Genomic DNA, 16779 nt, shown 5'->3' on the forward strand with positions numbered 1-16779 from the left:
TTATTAAACATATTACGATGGACAATATTTCAAAGGAACCCAATTTCCATTCATTTTGTATATGATTTTTAAAAATAGATACAAATTATAAGTTTTTCGGTAAAATTGATAAAAAAAAAATTGGATTTTGAAACAAAATGATGTTATGGAAAAAATAATTTTTTGAAAAGTGGGAGACTCGAAAATCGAGTTGGACCTATGGTTCCTTCACCAAAGTTGCTTAGAATTGTCCATAGAATCATCCTAGGGGCTGGATTTAGTCGAAAACAAGTTTGGCCCGCCCTAATTTACATATATATCTTGAAGACCCCAAATCTTCCGCATTCTTAATGCACACACAATCCGCTCAAAAAAATAAACAACAAAACACCTGTCAAATAATTCACACGAGGTGCATTTTGTTTTGAAATATTCAAAATAATGATTAAAAAACGTGTTATTTTGAGTATTTCGTCGAATCCGTTAAATGATTATTGTTATTAATGATTAACAAATTAAATTGTATGTATGTCGATTTGTTGTTGTTGTTGTTTATAATTATTATTCATATTTTGTGTGACAAAGACACAAAACGACGTCATAATTATTTTTTTTATAAACCTGACAAGAATACAAATTGAAGCGTTGTATTTTTATCTTCGATTAGGAGAAATAAATACCGACATAATATTTTGAATATATGTATTTATATAAGGTTAACCACAATGAAATCCGCAGGCGAACACCACTAACAGCACCATTGAGTGCAGCCAGTCAAACAGGCTGTTTTATTTGTGATTTTTGTCAAAGAATACGTGAAAATATTCGAAAAGAAAATGCAAACTGCACGTTCAATACTTTTCAAAGAGACGTAATCACTTCAAAAGAAACAATGAATAAAAACAAGAAGAAGAAGCTAAATTAATGGAGAGACAGTGTGTGGTTTGAACAAGCCGTTCAACACCAACCAGTCAGTCATACACCTTTTGCTTCTTGAAATCACTTTGAACAAGAAGAAGTGGCAGACAATTCAAATCGAATCTAAGAAAGAAAAAAAACATTCCTCCCATTAGCCTCGTATGCAAAAGAGTTGGTTAAATGTGTGCCATGAATAACAATTAAGTACAGTGGCTCAGAGGCTTCATATCTGTTATTAGTAGATTTTATTTGTGGGGAAGGAATATGAAAGTATGGGAATTCCTGCTGGAAGATAGGTTCAAGAATAATAGCTTCAGTTCGATCCAGCCAAAAATATACTTAAAAAAATACCTAAAATCGATGGAAACTTTAATTTATATGAGACTTGAACATATCGAAATTGACGCCAGATTTTCAGAGTGTTTGGGCATGGGGTTTTATTTTTTAAGTTCATCTATGTCCTCTATTCCGTTATAAACACTGCAAAAGTTGTGAAAATGATCGCACCAAAATGTTTATGAGTTGATTCCATTTTTTGGCAAATCATTTTTTATGTCACTTTAAACAACACAACACATGGTGGTACGCAAAACCTTGCTGAGTATGTTTCGGTTAATACGTCTTGGTTTATGCACACACATACATATATATTTCAATTAGAATCTCAGACCACAGGGTGTAAGTGTTACAATATCCTTTGTTAAACCTTTGAGACACTGTATCCTCTTTTAATTGCTTCTATATATGTACAAAAAAATTTACCTTGTTAAATTCGTAAGGTTTTTGTTATTGTTGGAGAAAAGTTTGAAAAAATCAATTAAACATTGTTATTTTCAAACAAATCCATAAAAATAAAAAAAAAACAATTTCAACTACTCGTACAAATTTCTGATTTTGAGTGGATTTTTTTTCATTTCAAGTTAGACATAGCCCACCACATTAACACCCCACCGATATGCACACACACATTGGCATGTATTGGAACTTATGAAATACATATCCCTCTTAACTCTTATCGTTTTTTTTCATATCGTCATTTAACGTCATTCATTCATTTTTGAAATTCAATCCAAACCGTGTATATATCGTCATTTTTTTCAGCTTGTGTTTGCCGTACTCACTTCAACACGCGCCTGTTGGGGGCGGCTTATTTCTTCAATTTCAATTGTGTTACGCCAATAACGTTGATTGAAATTGGAATAAACAAAACGAAATTGTGGCAGTGGGTTAAAATGTTTGACCTGGTCAACACGTTTTGAAATTGTTGTTTTTTGTCTCTGAACAACAATCATCATCGCAAGTAACCTAATTTAATGAAGCAGCAAAACAAAAAAATCAATGAATATTCGTTAAATAAATTGCAAAAGGGAAATTAATAAACAATAAATGGTGGTTAAAAAATATTAAATTGTTTTAGAATTTGAGTTTTTAAATGACTTGTTCTTGACTAATTATAGAATTAATGAAACAATATTACATTTTTTTTTTAATTCTTAACGATTTCATTAATTAGCTAGATTCTATTTGATCGTTGCGTTTCAAACGTGCCGGAACGAGGTATTATCAACACAAATTTGCTCGCTGGCGCCACCGATTATACAAAATATAATCTGAAAATTTTCTCTAGAGGTTGTTCTATCATTTTATAATTAATCCACTCAGGAGTTGGTCCTTCAATAATTGCTTTATAAAAACTTCAGCCTAGGGATTTTTTCGAAAAATAGTTTTCAAACATACTTGGAAAACTAGTAAAAAGTGTGAGTCGTTGGTGCCACGGCCTACGGTTTGTAGACGTCTACAGAATTATATATATATTTTTATGAAAGAGTTGATCATTTGTGGATCGATACCAGAAGAGGTTGCCCTATAGGCCATATGGTACCAGTAGGAGTGGACCGATGAGTCCCACTTTCCGATTTATGGGTCGATTATGGATAGCAACCAAACTCCAGTTGCGAGTTCAACTGGCAACGCCACTGAAATAAAACTTAACATTATGAATATCAAATATTCTCAGTTGCGGTCGATAATACTGTTTTGACACTTCTGCAACTAGAAATATTGTAAACAAACACAAAATTGAATAGAATATTTCAGAAAAAAACAATTTTAAGGGGACCCCCCCATTCTCGAGGTCAAAATTTTTGTTGACTTAATTCCAATCTACACTAATTCAAGAATATCCCTGCAAAATTTCAAGTTAAAATCTCAAGAACTCTTGAAGATATAGCCGATTTATTGTGTCAGCATCAAGTGACGGCTAAAGGGCTTCTCAAACTTTAAACGCGTTTTTCTCTAAACATTTTTTTGCGAATGGCGGGCACGATAACTCAAAAACTAATAACCCAATCGATTTTTACACGTTTCTCTGTGAGTGTATAGCTATCGTATGAACTAGGATAAAGCCAATCGGTGAAGATCTTCCTTATTTTTTAGCTTGGTTTTTGGTAAAAAATCGGCGATTTTTCAAAAATATTTTTTCAAAGGTCCGCCATTTTGTTAATTTTAGAGCGAGGTCAATAATCCTAGTTCATACGAGAGCCAGACATGTACTCTTTCCAACACCGTTGGAATTTTCGGATTCCGATGTTCCAGTGAGGAGTTATCATGCCCGCCATCAAAAATAACGACTTTTCTTTGATCACAAAAAACAACAACAACAATTTTTGTAAATTATTTTTCTTCTATTTTAAATCTTCAAATAGTTACAAACCTTAACAAGCATTGGTATTCATTTACCAGCCCATTTAAAATCTTAAAAATAAAAAATCGTGAATGGGGGGGGGGGGGGGGTTCCCTTAAGTGATGATAAGCTCACTGGAACTATTTTTTGATGATGAAAATGATGTGCAAGGCGTATCATCTATTGGAAGGCATTAAGAGATAAATCCCGACGGTCAACAGCAATTCCTCCTCCTCCTTAAAAGTGTGTGCAGCTCTGAGGTTTTTTTCGGAGGCAATGACTTCAACATTGACATGGCTCAATCCACAATGTCGGTGGTTTTGATCGAAGTTGTCCGGCTAATAGAGGAAAAACTGTGTTAAATTTGGATTGTTTCCAAATTAACAGAGGAGGAAAAGGGGAAGAATCTATTTTTTTATTCAAAAACCAAGTTCCCGGGAGTTGTCGGATGTATAGATGGCATACATATCGTCGTCCCCAAAGAAGATGTTCGCCATTTTGTAGTAATTTTAACAATTATTCCAATCGACCCATTAGTCTAGCTTTGGTCAAAGTATTACGATTTGCAATATTTGAAAAAAATCGAATATTCCACTCACTTGTTAAACATTTTTTCAAATGTTGACCCTTCGTGGGGATGTAGCAGAAGGAATTGCCAGATAGTTCCTATTTTCGGATATAATCTATGTTTGTAAATGTATTACGATTTGCAAAGTTTTAGGGAAAATTATTTCATTTGCTTGATATTGTATTAACAAGTCTTCAAAATGTTGACACTTTGTGGAAGAGGTACCAGAGGGAGTGGACCGACGCGTCCTGTTATCGGACTTTATCTAGGAAAGTTGAAAATATTATGATATGCAAAGTTTGGATCAAATCTGACGTTTCATTCGCTTGATATTAAATTAAAAATTTTAAAAATGTTGACCCTTTGTGGGGGAGGTACTAGAAGGAGTGGACCGATAAGTCAAAACATTAAATATTATACAGGCATGGTTAAAATATTAGGTAGTTTAAAGTTTAGTTCAAATCGGATAGTCCGTTCGCACGATATCATAAAATTAATTTTGCAGCAAAATTTTGACATTTAGTGGGGATGTACCAAAAGGAGTGGACTGATATTCTCCATCTCTGAACTTTATATGAATTGGGAGGATATATCACGATGTGCAAAGTTTGAATGAGAGTTATTGTGTGCACCAGCAAGCCAGACCGTGATAGAGGCTTATGAAACGGATTTGATCCAAAGAAACATGGGGTCTGAAAGTAATATTTCGATTAGGCACATTTTTGTGCTAGCAAAGTCTATATACCCTAATTAACTATAAGGCTAAGTGTATAAAAATGTACGCTTTAAGCAGTCCTTGACATTTTTTAATACAACCTTGAGATGGATGAGCAAAGTCGGTGAGAGTCCGTTTTATTTCATCCTGGAAGAAATGCTCTTAAAATTCAAATATTATTCTTATTTTATCGAGTGTGTTTTTCATATAGTATTAACTTTCTTCAGAGACATGTCTGATCAGTTATATTTGAATAATCGAAAATTAGACTAAAAATCAGCAAGATTTGGAATTAAATTTCAATTTATTTGATCTCGTTGGATTGTACTTTCTTGGGTTTGTCAAGTTCTTAATCCACTATCAATTTCATAGAACAATTGTTGGATTTTTATTGTTTGAATTTTATTTTTTACACAATCCTTTTTTTCAAAAATCAAAATGCCGGCTAAAATTTTGATCGTAGTAGATTATTAGGACTGATCTAGTTCATGTGCTCATTTCAGAGAATCATTCAAACAAAAATATTGCAGACAATCGGTGAAAGCACTTGCCAAATATCAGCTGATCTTAAAACCAAAATAATGGGCACAAAACTGGAAATATTCTCTTGATTTTGGTTAATTATAGTTTGTAATTCCATATTTGCATTTTCTTTATTCTAGTCATTTCCTGTGGTGATAATTAAACCATACTAAAATTTGAACTTTCTATTCTTAATTTTCCAGCTCACAGAAGAGGTGGTACGAAAGAAAAACGAATACACAAAACATTTGGATGGCTATCGGACATTAAGGGATCGCTTTGAGGAACATTATATTAAAGGTGAGTATTTCCAAAATATACTTAAAAAATATTCTACTATTTCCATTTGCTCTCTCATTATAGCTGGTCGCAGTGGCCGCAAAGTTGATGATGTCCGTGATAAATATCAAAAAGCCTGCCGAAAATTACATTTAACCCACAACGAATATGTACTCTCCATTACCGAAGCCGTCGAAGTTGAAAAAGATTTCCGTACCATACTCCTACCCGGTCTCTTGGAACATCAACAGTCGGTCCAAGAAAGTTTCATACTACTGTGGAAGAACATTTTACAGGAGGCCAGCCAACATAGTGATCTAACCGCGGATAAATTTAAAGAAATTCAAAAACGTATCGATAATGTGATAAACAGTATAAATCCAAGTGAGGAATATCGGGAATTTACCGAAAAGCATAGGTGAGTTGGTGTATGAAATGACGAATGTTCAGAAATGTAAAAGGTCGCAGAGGAATTGTGTTAGATTTGGATTATAATGTTAGACTTTTTACCTAATGTGGGCTGTAAAAAACGGATCAATTAGAACCATACTTGTATAGTTAGATTATTAGCTTGTAACGGAGGAAAACCATAAATGCTTCATGGTGTCGAAGCCCGTCAACCGAGAGACTTATTGGTAAAGTGATCTCACCGTTACTGCTGATTAAGGTTGTTGTGTATTGGTGACACTTTCATCAGTTATATTTCCGACTGTGGAAAAAACCACTTGGGTCTAGGAGTTTTGTGCCCTTTTCTGTATAAATTAGAGAATCGAAGTTTCAGTTGTAGATTTCGTCACTATGTTTCACACAAACGGATTCAAAATGAGCCGTAGGTTATTTCAGATGGAGTAATAGGCCTGCCTATATACATTTTAATCTTCTAAGAGATATAGTAAATTACCCCGACTACTGCACTCTTATAATGAACTCTAATTCGCCTTTTGAGTTAATTTGACAGATTATAACATTATTTTTATCGGAGGTATACGAAACGGACAGTTACCAAATGAGTTGTGTCATCAGCTCCGGTCCGAGTCTCAGAGGAAACTGTTATATCAACTTCTGAGAGCATATTATGCACACTCGAGTGTATTCTGTAATAGCTATGTTTAATCGTCTGTCAAATCGGGGTTTATGCGAAAAAGGGACAATCTAACACAAGCTGGATCTTCTCCTAAAGACGGTGTCACAACCAGAGTTCTGTTGAAATGCAATTTGAGTTCCAACAGAAACATTAACTTCAAGCTGAGACTTCAGACATAAGTCTGGATGACCTTGTTAACTGTCCAGACACACCAGGATGAATGTAATCCCAGATAAAACATACCAGGATGATATTCTGAATATCGGAACTTTCGAAAGGTACCAGTTTAATTTATCACCTCTTTATTAGACGACAATTTTTGAGATTTGTGAACTGGAAATTGTCCTTCGTGGTCAGGACTGTGGCAGCAATTCGATGCTTTAAATGACTTTTTGTTAATGGTCTGTAAGGAACCAAAACAAGAAATATACCAGACAGGTTTCCAGGTTCCAAAATGACCTGAGCCTTACTCGGCCAACGTCTGCCACATCAGTCCATTGTGTAAAAACAATAGGGCTTTTACAACAACAGCAGAAATACCTATTTCATCCCCTGAGAAATCGGCATACTAAATTGCTTTAATTCCAATATTATGGAGGCTAACTTATGTGAACTAGTACATTCAAATACCAAAAATGGGACACCGCATTTATAAGAAGACCTATATTAATCGAAAATTCGATTAATAGCATAAAAATGCCTAAAACGGGGCGGCACCTTTATACATTAACTAATATTCAAGATTTTCTTCCAGGAAATCTTTTAGTCTTCAAGAATACAACACGCCGAACTATATTTTCTTATATCTTGAAAACTACTTTCAAATTTTATTTTAAACTACAAATTTGAGTAGCCATGATGTCACGAAGTTTTTAAAATGTTTAAAAGTGGATATATTTGAGTAGTCATGATGTAATGCAGATTTAAACATGTTTAAAATATTTATTATATTATATTTATAAGAATTTGTTTTAGAGTAGCTATGATATAATGTGGATTCTTTGTAATTATACATAAATTGGCCATTAAATTATAATTTGGCTTCAATTACAAAGTAAATAAAGACAAAAAAAAAAATTTAAAACCTTTCCTTTTTTCTCTTCCAGAACATCACCCACCACCCCTGTTGTATTTCAATTCGATGAATCGCTCATCAAAGACATCCCTGGCAAATTACAGTCCAGTACATTGGCCGTTGATAATTTAACTGTCGATTGGTTGCGTACCAAACAATTGGAATTGGAATTATTTGTACGAGACTGCCAAGAGAAACAAATGAAAATGATTGAACATGTCAATGGTGGTTCGCCCATAGCAAATGGTTCGATAACCTCCAATGGTAGCATTAACAGCAATGGCATACAATCGTCAAAGGAAAATCAAAAGTATTTTCATATCAACCGCTTTAAATTTCCTAACACATTAGTTAACATTATTTCCCTTTCATTTTACAGTCGCCAATCGAAGGATTTGAATGCCCTACGTTGTCAGGAGAAACAAAAACAAAAGCTATTGGATATGATCAAGTGTGCCCTTAACGAAGTGGGTTGTGAAGAATTACCACCCGGTGATGATTTGCCAAATTTCCCCTGCTTTGAACATAGTGGCTATAATAATGATAATCATCAGGTGAGTTGTGAATGTGATTAATGTTTTTATGGTGTAGGGTATTTTTATATACGAATTTCATGCATTACTCACTTACATAAATATTGAGGTTATGGAGTATTATTTATAATACAAAAAATTATTACATTTAGTATGTCATTTATATATCAAAAAATAGCAGATATAAACGGTTGTGGTCTATGCATTACGTATGACAAGTGATTGTTTGTAGGAGTTCCTTTTTTTAATAATTTTGTGATCGAAAATTAAGTTGTGGGAAATGTGGCACACAGAAAAAGACTCAAATATTGTTGACCAAATCTAAGATACATACACATATCCAACGATTTATACCCTTCACCATCAAGTGGCGTGTATATGCAACTTGACATTCTGCTTGTATCATCTGGAAATATTCACCGGAGACCCCAAAAAGTATATATATATATTCTTGATCAGAATAAAATTCTATGTCAATTTAGTCTTTAGTCTCGTAATATTTAAGACAGGACGTTGAAATTTTACACATACACAGCAACTACTACTAGGATGTTTGGTATTGAAAATGTGATATATTGGTCCACGTTTTAGTATAGCCTATATATAACAGTGAACCCCAAAAATTCGGTATTTGGAACACATTTTCAACAAAATTGGCTGTAAATTGCTACTTTGGGTAATCATTGCGTAGAAAAATTTTCTACCAAAAATATCAATATTGGTCCAATATTTATGGTAGACCCTATATGACCCCAAATTTCACTTTTTTGGGGAGTTGTTCACGATTTCAATATTGACTCATTATCAGGCGTAGTCTCCATATAATGTTACTTCATAGTTTCGTCATTTTGAAGATTTCCAACATGCTTTTTAAGCGATGGGGTCCAATTTGATATTTGGAGTCAGATTGGATCACAAATCTACATATCAAAAATAATAAATATCGGGAATAGAACCCATATTAAAGTCCAGACCGTTTATATTTATTTTAAATGGGTTTTTGACTATATTTTACCATAACAAAGCGACTTGGTGGGTAAAAAACTTCACAGGACATCTTCATAGAAGTCAAGCTCTTGGCCCAATTTTCTGAGAGATTGTAGTTTAGTATTCTGCTTTCTCCTAGCACCAATTTATTGTGACATAGCCCCATATAAAATTGCCGATTAATTTAGGTATTTTGAATGCCCATTTTATGGTGGAGGGTATAAAAAGTTCGGTCCATTTTCATAATAAGATATTTTAATTTAATACACTCTTAAACTTCCTAGATAAAATATAAAAACTCCGCGATAGTGTAAATATTCCCAAAGGTTTCTTATAAATCAGCTTAAAAAATATGCCTATGCTAGTCTTAGAAAAAATATCCCTAAAATCCACGTTTCTGTAATTAAAATAAAATGTCTTCAACATATTCCGAACGAACAAACACAGGCATCTCATAGTTCTATATAAAATATTCTTAAAAACCTATGTATCTGCAGTCAAAGAAAAAATATTCTTACAAAAATCAGAGCCCATATTAAATCCACGACTCGTACAGACCAAGAAAAAATATTCTAAAAGAATCCAGGCCTCACAAAAAACCTAGTTCTATAAAACTACACTTCAAATAGAAGGCCTACAAATTGGTTAACAAAAAATCGAATTGTTTTTCTTACGTGTCCGCATGGCTCGACCACTTGAATCCTTATTAACAGAATTGAAGTGTATATTGTGTCAATAAAAACAACTTAATTTTCGATCACTTTCCTCGAAACAGAAGTCATAGGAATACCCTTTTTAATTAGAACTGGTGAATGATTCCAAATATTTATATAAAATAACATGATTTTGAATTTTTCCCCATATCTTTCTTTCTTATACGACCCAACATAAAAACTAACCAACAAAATAAATAAAAAAAACAAAAAACACACACTCTAGAACTCCAATAACAACAATCATACAACAACAAGTGTAAGTATATTCAATGAGTTACGGCGACGCGGTGGTGTTCTCACCCTACTGCGAGGACGTCATTTCAAACGTAAATCAACACCCCAGCCGACAACACCGACAGCAGCAGCGCGAGCCAAACGTTTGACCAGTAAAATGAAACCACGCTCTCAGAGTCTGGGTTCACTATCGGTAATTAGTCCCAATAGCCCTGCAAAATATGAGCCTATTATTACTAACCTACCCATGCGCATGGCTGCCAGTTTTGAAGCTAATAACAATCAGGGTTTTATGCATGATTTAAGTGATTTTGTTAAGGAGCTGACACCGCCACTAAGATTTGTACCATCCAAGCTAAGACGCAGCATGAGCCACGGTTCGATATTGATGCGCAATGAGCTCAGGGAACAGCACGAGGAAGATGATGAATATGACGATAAGAAATGGTCATATAATAACAATAATCATATTTATGCGGATTTAGATTTGAAAGAAGAGGAGAAAAAGGATATCGGCGTGGAGGAGAAAAAGGAAATTGCGGTGGATGAGGCCGTGGAAAAGAATATGCATCCCAAGGAGGACGAAATCCAAAATGTAAACAAAGAAAATGAAATTATTGTGGAAAATAAATGTGAAAAGGAAATATTGTTATCGACACTGGGAGAACAGCAACAGGTGGTTATAGAAATCAATGCAATACCGGAAAGTATTAAGGAGGAAATTAAGGCAGAGGAAAATAAAGAAACCGAAGGAAAGAAAACCATACTTGAAGAGGAAAAAGAAAATAGTTCTAATGGCCAGGAAGTAATCATCAATTCCAATGGTGTAGATGTAGATAATAATGAACAAAAACCCATACCCGAAGTAATGCAAAATTCCATAGATGCTCATTTAGATCGCATAGATGAACTGAATCGTACCTTGGATAATCGTCTTAAGAGGACGATTTCACCACAGGTCACCGATTTGGATGCCATTGAATCAGCGGAAATAATTGATGTAGTAACACGACCCATTAGTGGTAATCCAAATGACATCAAACGTATATCCACCTCGAGTTCAGATCGAGAATTACCCATTACCATGCAAAATGATAAGAACAAGAAACGATCATTATCCTTCTCACAAAAATCCATTAATGCCATTTTATGCAACATCAAGGAATTCTCTAAGAGTCCTTTAACCAAAATGCATAAATCCATGGATAGTAAAGATAGTCCGGAAAAAGAGGATACCGGTTGTTTCAATTCAATGAAAACAAATGGAATTAATGATAATAAAAGTTCCGAGGGAACTTCATCCTCATCCAATACATCATCGTCATTACATTCAAAAACCGGTGGGTCAGCCATTACACCCTCCGGTACACCAAATTATCCAGAAACTCAGTTAACCGATAATAATGGTAATAATCAAAATAGCTCTTCCACACTCAGTTCACCATCCACACACACCGATCCATTACTTGATTCCTCAAGTCAATCAACAAAAATCAACACCACCACCACTACAACAACAAACACTGCCAACATGAATCCGTCCAAGGACTCATCTAACTCAAAGCTAAAATTTAAAGTGCCAAAAATACAAAAGAAATCCAAAGCCATACGACAAACATTCCGTTCGAAATTCATAAATTTTCAATTGCGCAAAGGTAAATTGTGTAAAGTATGTACGAAACGTCGTCGTATACATCCGAGCAAAAGTGTCTTCGATTTTGCCAAAGAATTCAATTTGAATTCGGAAACATCAGAAGATAATAGCGAAGAATTTTGTACATGCCCTCCAGGATCACCGCATGTGGCAAAACACCACAATCGTCATCACCGGCCATTTAGCGTTGATCGCCACTCGCATGGCGATGATGATGAGGATGCTGGTGAATCAAGTGATGATGTACTCTCCATGAAGGATCATTGTTATTGTGTTCCCAGTTTGGCGACAACAGTGAGTAGCATTCAATCATAATCCAACACCAAGTACAAAATGAAGAATGTCTGAACGATTGTCTCACATTGCATCTTTAGAGTGGAGAGCTTTATTTTTTTCCAGAATAAAAAATATATTTATGGGTCTCGCCCCTAAAAATTATAGCACACTTTTTACTTTATTAATATTTTTAATTTAATTTTTATAATTTATTCTTTTAGTAGTACAAACTTTGTTTACTTTAAGCACTTTTCAAGTAGCATTGACACATCTATCTCCTGCCATGGTATTGTTTGTAAAGCAAAACACAATGTTATTTTAAGTTGATGTTTAATTATAAGTTTATTAAAAATGTAATAATTAGTTACAATAAGAGTATTTTTAAAATGTAGGCTGAGTATATTTTAGCTTTTATTTTTCTGCAGCTTCTATTTATGTTGTTTTTAAAGTTTTTAAGCATGTTCCTTTTTTTGGTATTTAATTTGCATGTTTGTTTTTAATTTTGAAATGGTACACTTTGAAAAATGTTCTAATATGCATATATATAATAATATGCAATTAATTTTTTAAATGGATATTAATTAAAAAAACTATTCTCAAAACTAAAAATACTTTATAGTTTTCATATATTCGATTATTATCCTTATATATTCATTAAAAGATCTTAATATATAATCACGATATTTTTTGAAAAAAAATTCTTAGTCAAAAATATTTCCAAAAAGTTTGTAAAGATGCCCGAGATTATAAACATAGGCCAAATTCATTTCAGATTTTGGAGTTGTTTGGGAAATGTAATCGTAATATTTTATCCTACCTTATTTGGTGGTTACATTCCACGAACTGATAAACATTGTAAAGAAAAAAAATTGATAATACAATTTGAACGAATGTGATTGAATTTGTCCTCAACTTGGTACCTCTATGCATCTTGGAGCCTCTAGGCCCACCCGTGTTGGTAACTCCTCTATTCCTAATTACTTAATTACTTTAATATCTCATATTATTTGGTTATTGTTTTGGTTCAAATTTTGAAATCCTTTTATATTCCTAAAAAAAACTAGGTCCGATCCGATTATAGAACTTACAGATCTAGTAATTCTGATATTACTCGTTCAAAGGATCAACATTTACATTTATATTTTTATACCCTCCACCAAAGGTGTAGTGTATATTAAGTTTGCAACACTTCGTGATTGAACGATATTACTCGTTCAAAGGATCAACATTTACATTTTTATACCCTCCACCAAAAGTGTAGGGTATATTAAGTTTGCAACACTTCGTGAGTTTGGTTTGGCGAGAGGTGGCCTTGATTTTAAACTACTTACTTAGACTATTGTAGCATCTGTTGGTCTACACTATCCTTCTCAGAATTTCAAAACTGATGTCATTAGTTTTATTTATGGCGGTACCCATGTATATAAAATCTTTGACCACCTTGAAGCTGTAATTTGCAAGTTCCACAGTTGGTTCGAGTCTACTGAATGTCTTGCACGTTGATACCATCAGTTTGGTCTTCTCGCCATTTACTGCCAGACCCACTTTGGCAGACTCCTTCTCAATTTTGTTACCGCTCGCAATGTTCGACCCATTATGTCGATGTCGTCGGCGTAGGCGAGTAACATGTGTTGTTTGGTGTACAGAGTGCCAAACTGCCCCCTTATCTGAATCCTCGTTCGGTATTGAAGGGCTCCGAGAATTCCTTTCCGACTGCTGCTGCTTGTACCAGTTAAGCTTATCCTGCATGGCTTTATTAATTTTGCCGAGCGCATAAATGGAAAGGATAGTGCTGTCGAATGCGGCATTACAGTCGACGAATAGGTGGAATATGTCGATGTGTTATTCGTGGGTCTTTTCCAGCATATGGTGCAGTGTGAAAATCTGATTAATGGTGGATTTGCCAGGTATGAAACCGCATTGGCATGGTCCAATAACATCATTGACCATTGGCTTCAGTCGTTCACACAGTACGCAGGATACCACTTTATATGCGATGGGAAGGAGACTAATTCCTGTATCGTCTTGTCTCCTTTTTGTGCACGAGACACAGGATGCTGAGGTTCCAATCATTGGGCATGCATTCCTCTAGCCAAATTGTACTAATGAGCTGGTACATGCTCCTGACCAGCTGGTAGTAGCATCTGACCTGCGGTCTTGAATAGTTCGGCTGGTAACCCATCGACACCTATTGCCTTATTATTCTTTAGATGATTGGCAATGTGCTTAGGACCACTAAAATAACTGTAAAGAGGCTGGATTATTATATGGGACTATAATTTTTGGTTGAAAGATCTGTCACCCACTGAGAACCAGAAATATGCAAATAAGAGCCAACACGATTTAAAAACATAAAATCCTCAAAAATCCAATAGTGAAAGCTACAGTTATATGGAAAACTTGAGTAAACTTTCCGAAACTTGAGTAGACATTGATTTTCGTTAGGTTGGAAAACGGAATTCCCAAAATACTGGTCACATTGGTCCTATTGGTCCTAGGCCCATACCGACTGTTATATCTCGACTGAGTAGATGTTGCCATGTGTGGGTTTTTGACCAATGGAAATGTTGCATGTGGGTTCGGTTTTGGCTAAAGAAGACTTCAACTGTCGAATATATATTTGCTATGTTATTTTGCTACGTTAATTTTGGTACAGCCTTTTTAATAACACAATTTTCCCACCCATTCTCTAGAGATTATTAGAATTTCTCTCTAAAATGTTTGCTAATAAAGCGATTAAAAGCAATTTCTATTCTTAATACCCAAAATATCTATAGAAACGTTTCGAAATAACCAATAATCATATATACATACATATATGTATATAAATTCAGGTCTCTCCCAAAAATTATTTCCAATGCAACAAATACGAGTGACGCAGCACTAGGTGGCTGTGTGTTTCCTAGGGTAGGTGAAAAGAAAACACAATGTTGGTGAAACAACAAAATTTGTCACTCTGCCAACAAAAAACTTGATGGGAAAGCGTCAAAGTAAATTTGTTGTTTCGAACAAAAACATAGAACTCTTAGATGATGTTGAGATGTTTTTTCAATAACTTAACATTTAAATAAAAAAGAATTCCCCCACACCAACGACAACAACTAAATGTCATTACTCATGAACTTTGTTGGCTGATAAATGTTACAAGTTCAACAGGAAATCGTCTAGAGACAACAAATGGAATTTTTGTTCTCAGAGAATTGTTTTTCGCAAGAGATTGAGGTTTCTCTTATGTTTTTTTTTTCAAATGAGTTGTGATTTTGAAATACAAATTTATTTTATTGTCGTAGGTTTTATTTCATTCACTATGTGAAAGTGTTGGTGTGCAATATTTTCGAAATGAGATTTGTTCTTAATTTTTTGTTTGCTATTTGAAACAGTTTTTCATTCAATATCATCAGTTGTTGTGCGGTAATATTTTCATTTCGCTAAATTTTCTTGTTTCACCAAAAAAAAAAACCGGGCGAATTTTATATTTTCATTGAAGAAAATGCGTAAAATTTTCGGTGACGTGCTTTAGTTTAAATAAAAAATTTATGAAGTGAAATATTAATAAATAAAAATATATTCAAGCATTTAAAAGTAAAACAGCATTTAATGCAAATCTAGTTATCTTTTCAAATAATGTATTATTGGAAAAGTTTATGAAAATGAGTAGTACTTCCGGTCAAAGTAGCAACTGCAGTGATTCGGCAGGAAATTTCTCGTTGCTATTCTTTCATAACTGCCACAATTTAAATGGTCCACCAAAACCACCGGCACGCAAAAAGCGTCCAAAATCAATATTTAATGTAAGTGCAAACATTAATTTTTATATAAAAAAGTGACATGTTGTCAGTGTGCTCAAATAAATAATTTCTTTAATCTGTCAAATTGTCAGAATACTAGAAATTGTCAGACATTTAACACTCCCACGCAAAATTATTATTCGTTTGTTGATGCAATAATTTCTTAAATATTTTTATATTCGAATACTAGAATGGAATATAGATAAATATAATGATGTTATAACTGTAAACAATTATCACGTCATTTTGGAAAATTATCGAAAAAATCTAGATTAGGCAGTATTTAATCATTAACACATCCAGGCCACTATGCGTGTGCGCTTTTTTGTCGAGCTATATAATGTGGTCGATCTGAGATTTTATGATCCAAGCCAAAGTCGGAAATGTGTATTATATTCCATTTATACAGTAAGGCTCCAAATTCTATTCCGGCTATAATAATTGGAATTGGCTATCAAAATGTCATAACCTAGGTTATGATACAATCACATTCTCCAATATTATTTTAGAAAATAGTCAGACGAAATATCATATATTCATCGATTACAGTCGACTAATTTTGTCGGAATCGAGTTTCAGTTTTTAAAGTGTTCCTCTTCAGTATTTGTCTAAGGTTGGTAGTAAAACCAAGATAAATAATTTTGTTTTGTTCTTTAAAATGTTTACTATTTGCGGGTTATTAATATAATATATTCCGAACTTAAACTAATTTCCCGATTCCGGGCTCCGCCAATCATGTGATTTGATTTCATACATTTTAACATTTTT

General features: G+C 33.9%; 1 protein-coding gene across 1 annotated transcript; it reads left to right on the top strand.

Annotated features, from left to right (window-relative positions):
* Window positions 1-5588: 5588 nt before the first annotated feature.
* On the top strand, window positions 5589-16014 carry LOC133327581 (tyrosine-protein kinase Fer-like; the record flags this gene model as incomplete). The annotated part of the gene is made up of 7 exons (XM_061536097.1): window positions 5589-5685; window positions 5749-6082; window positions 7855-8133; window positions 8203-8377; window positions 10283-10888; window positions 10934-12241; window positions 15865-16014. Coding segments are annotated over 7 exons (2949 nt in total), but the record flags the coding sequence as incomplete, so codon positions are not given.
* Between the last annotated feature and the right edge of the window lie 765 nt (window positions 16015-16779).

The sequence above is a fragment of the Musca vetustissima genome, unplaced genomic scaffold, assembly GCF_032173495.1.
Source record: "Musca vetustissima isolate MV318-11 ecotype Yass unplaced genomic scaffold, APGP_CSIRO_Mvet_v1 utg320880, whole genome shotgun sequence".
Classification (NCBI taxonomy): Eukaryota; Metazoa; Arthropoda; class Insecta; order Diptera; family Muscidae; genus Musca; species Musca vetustissima.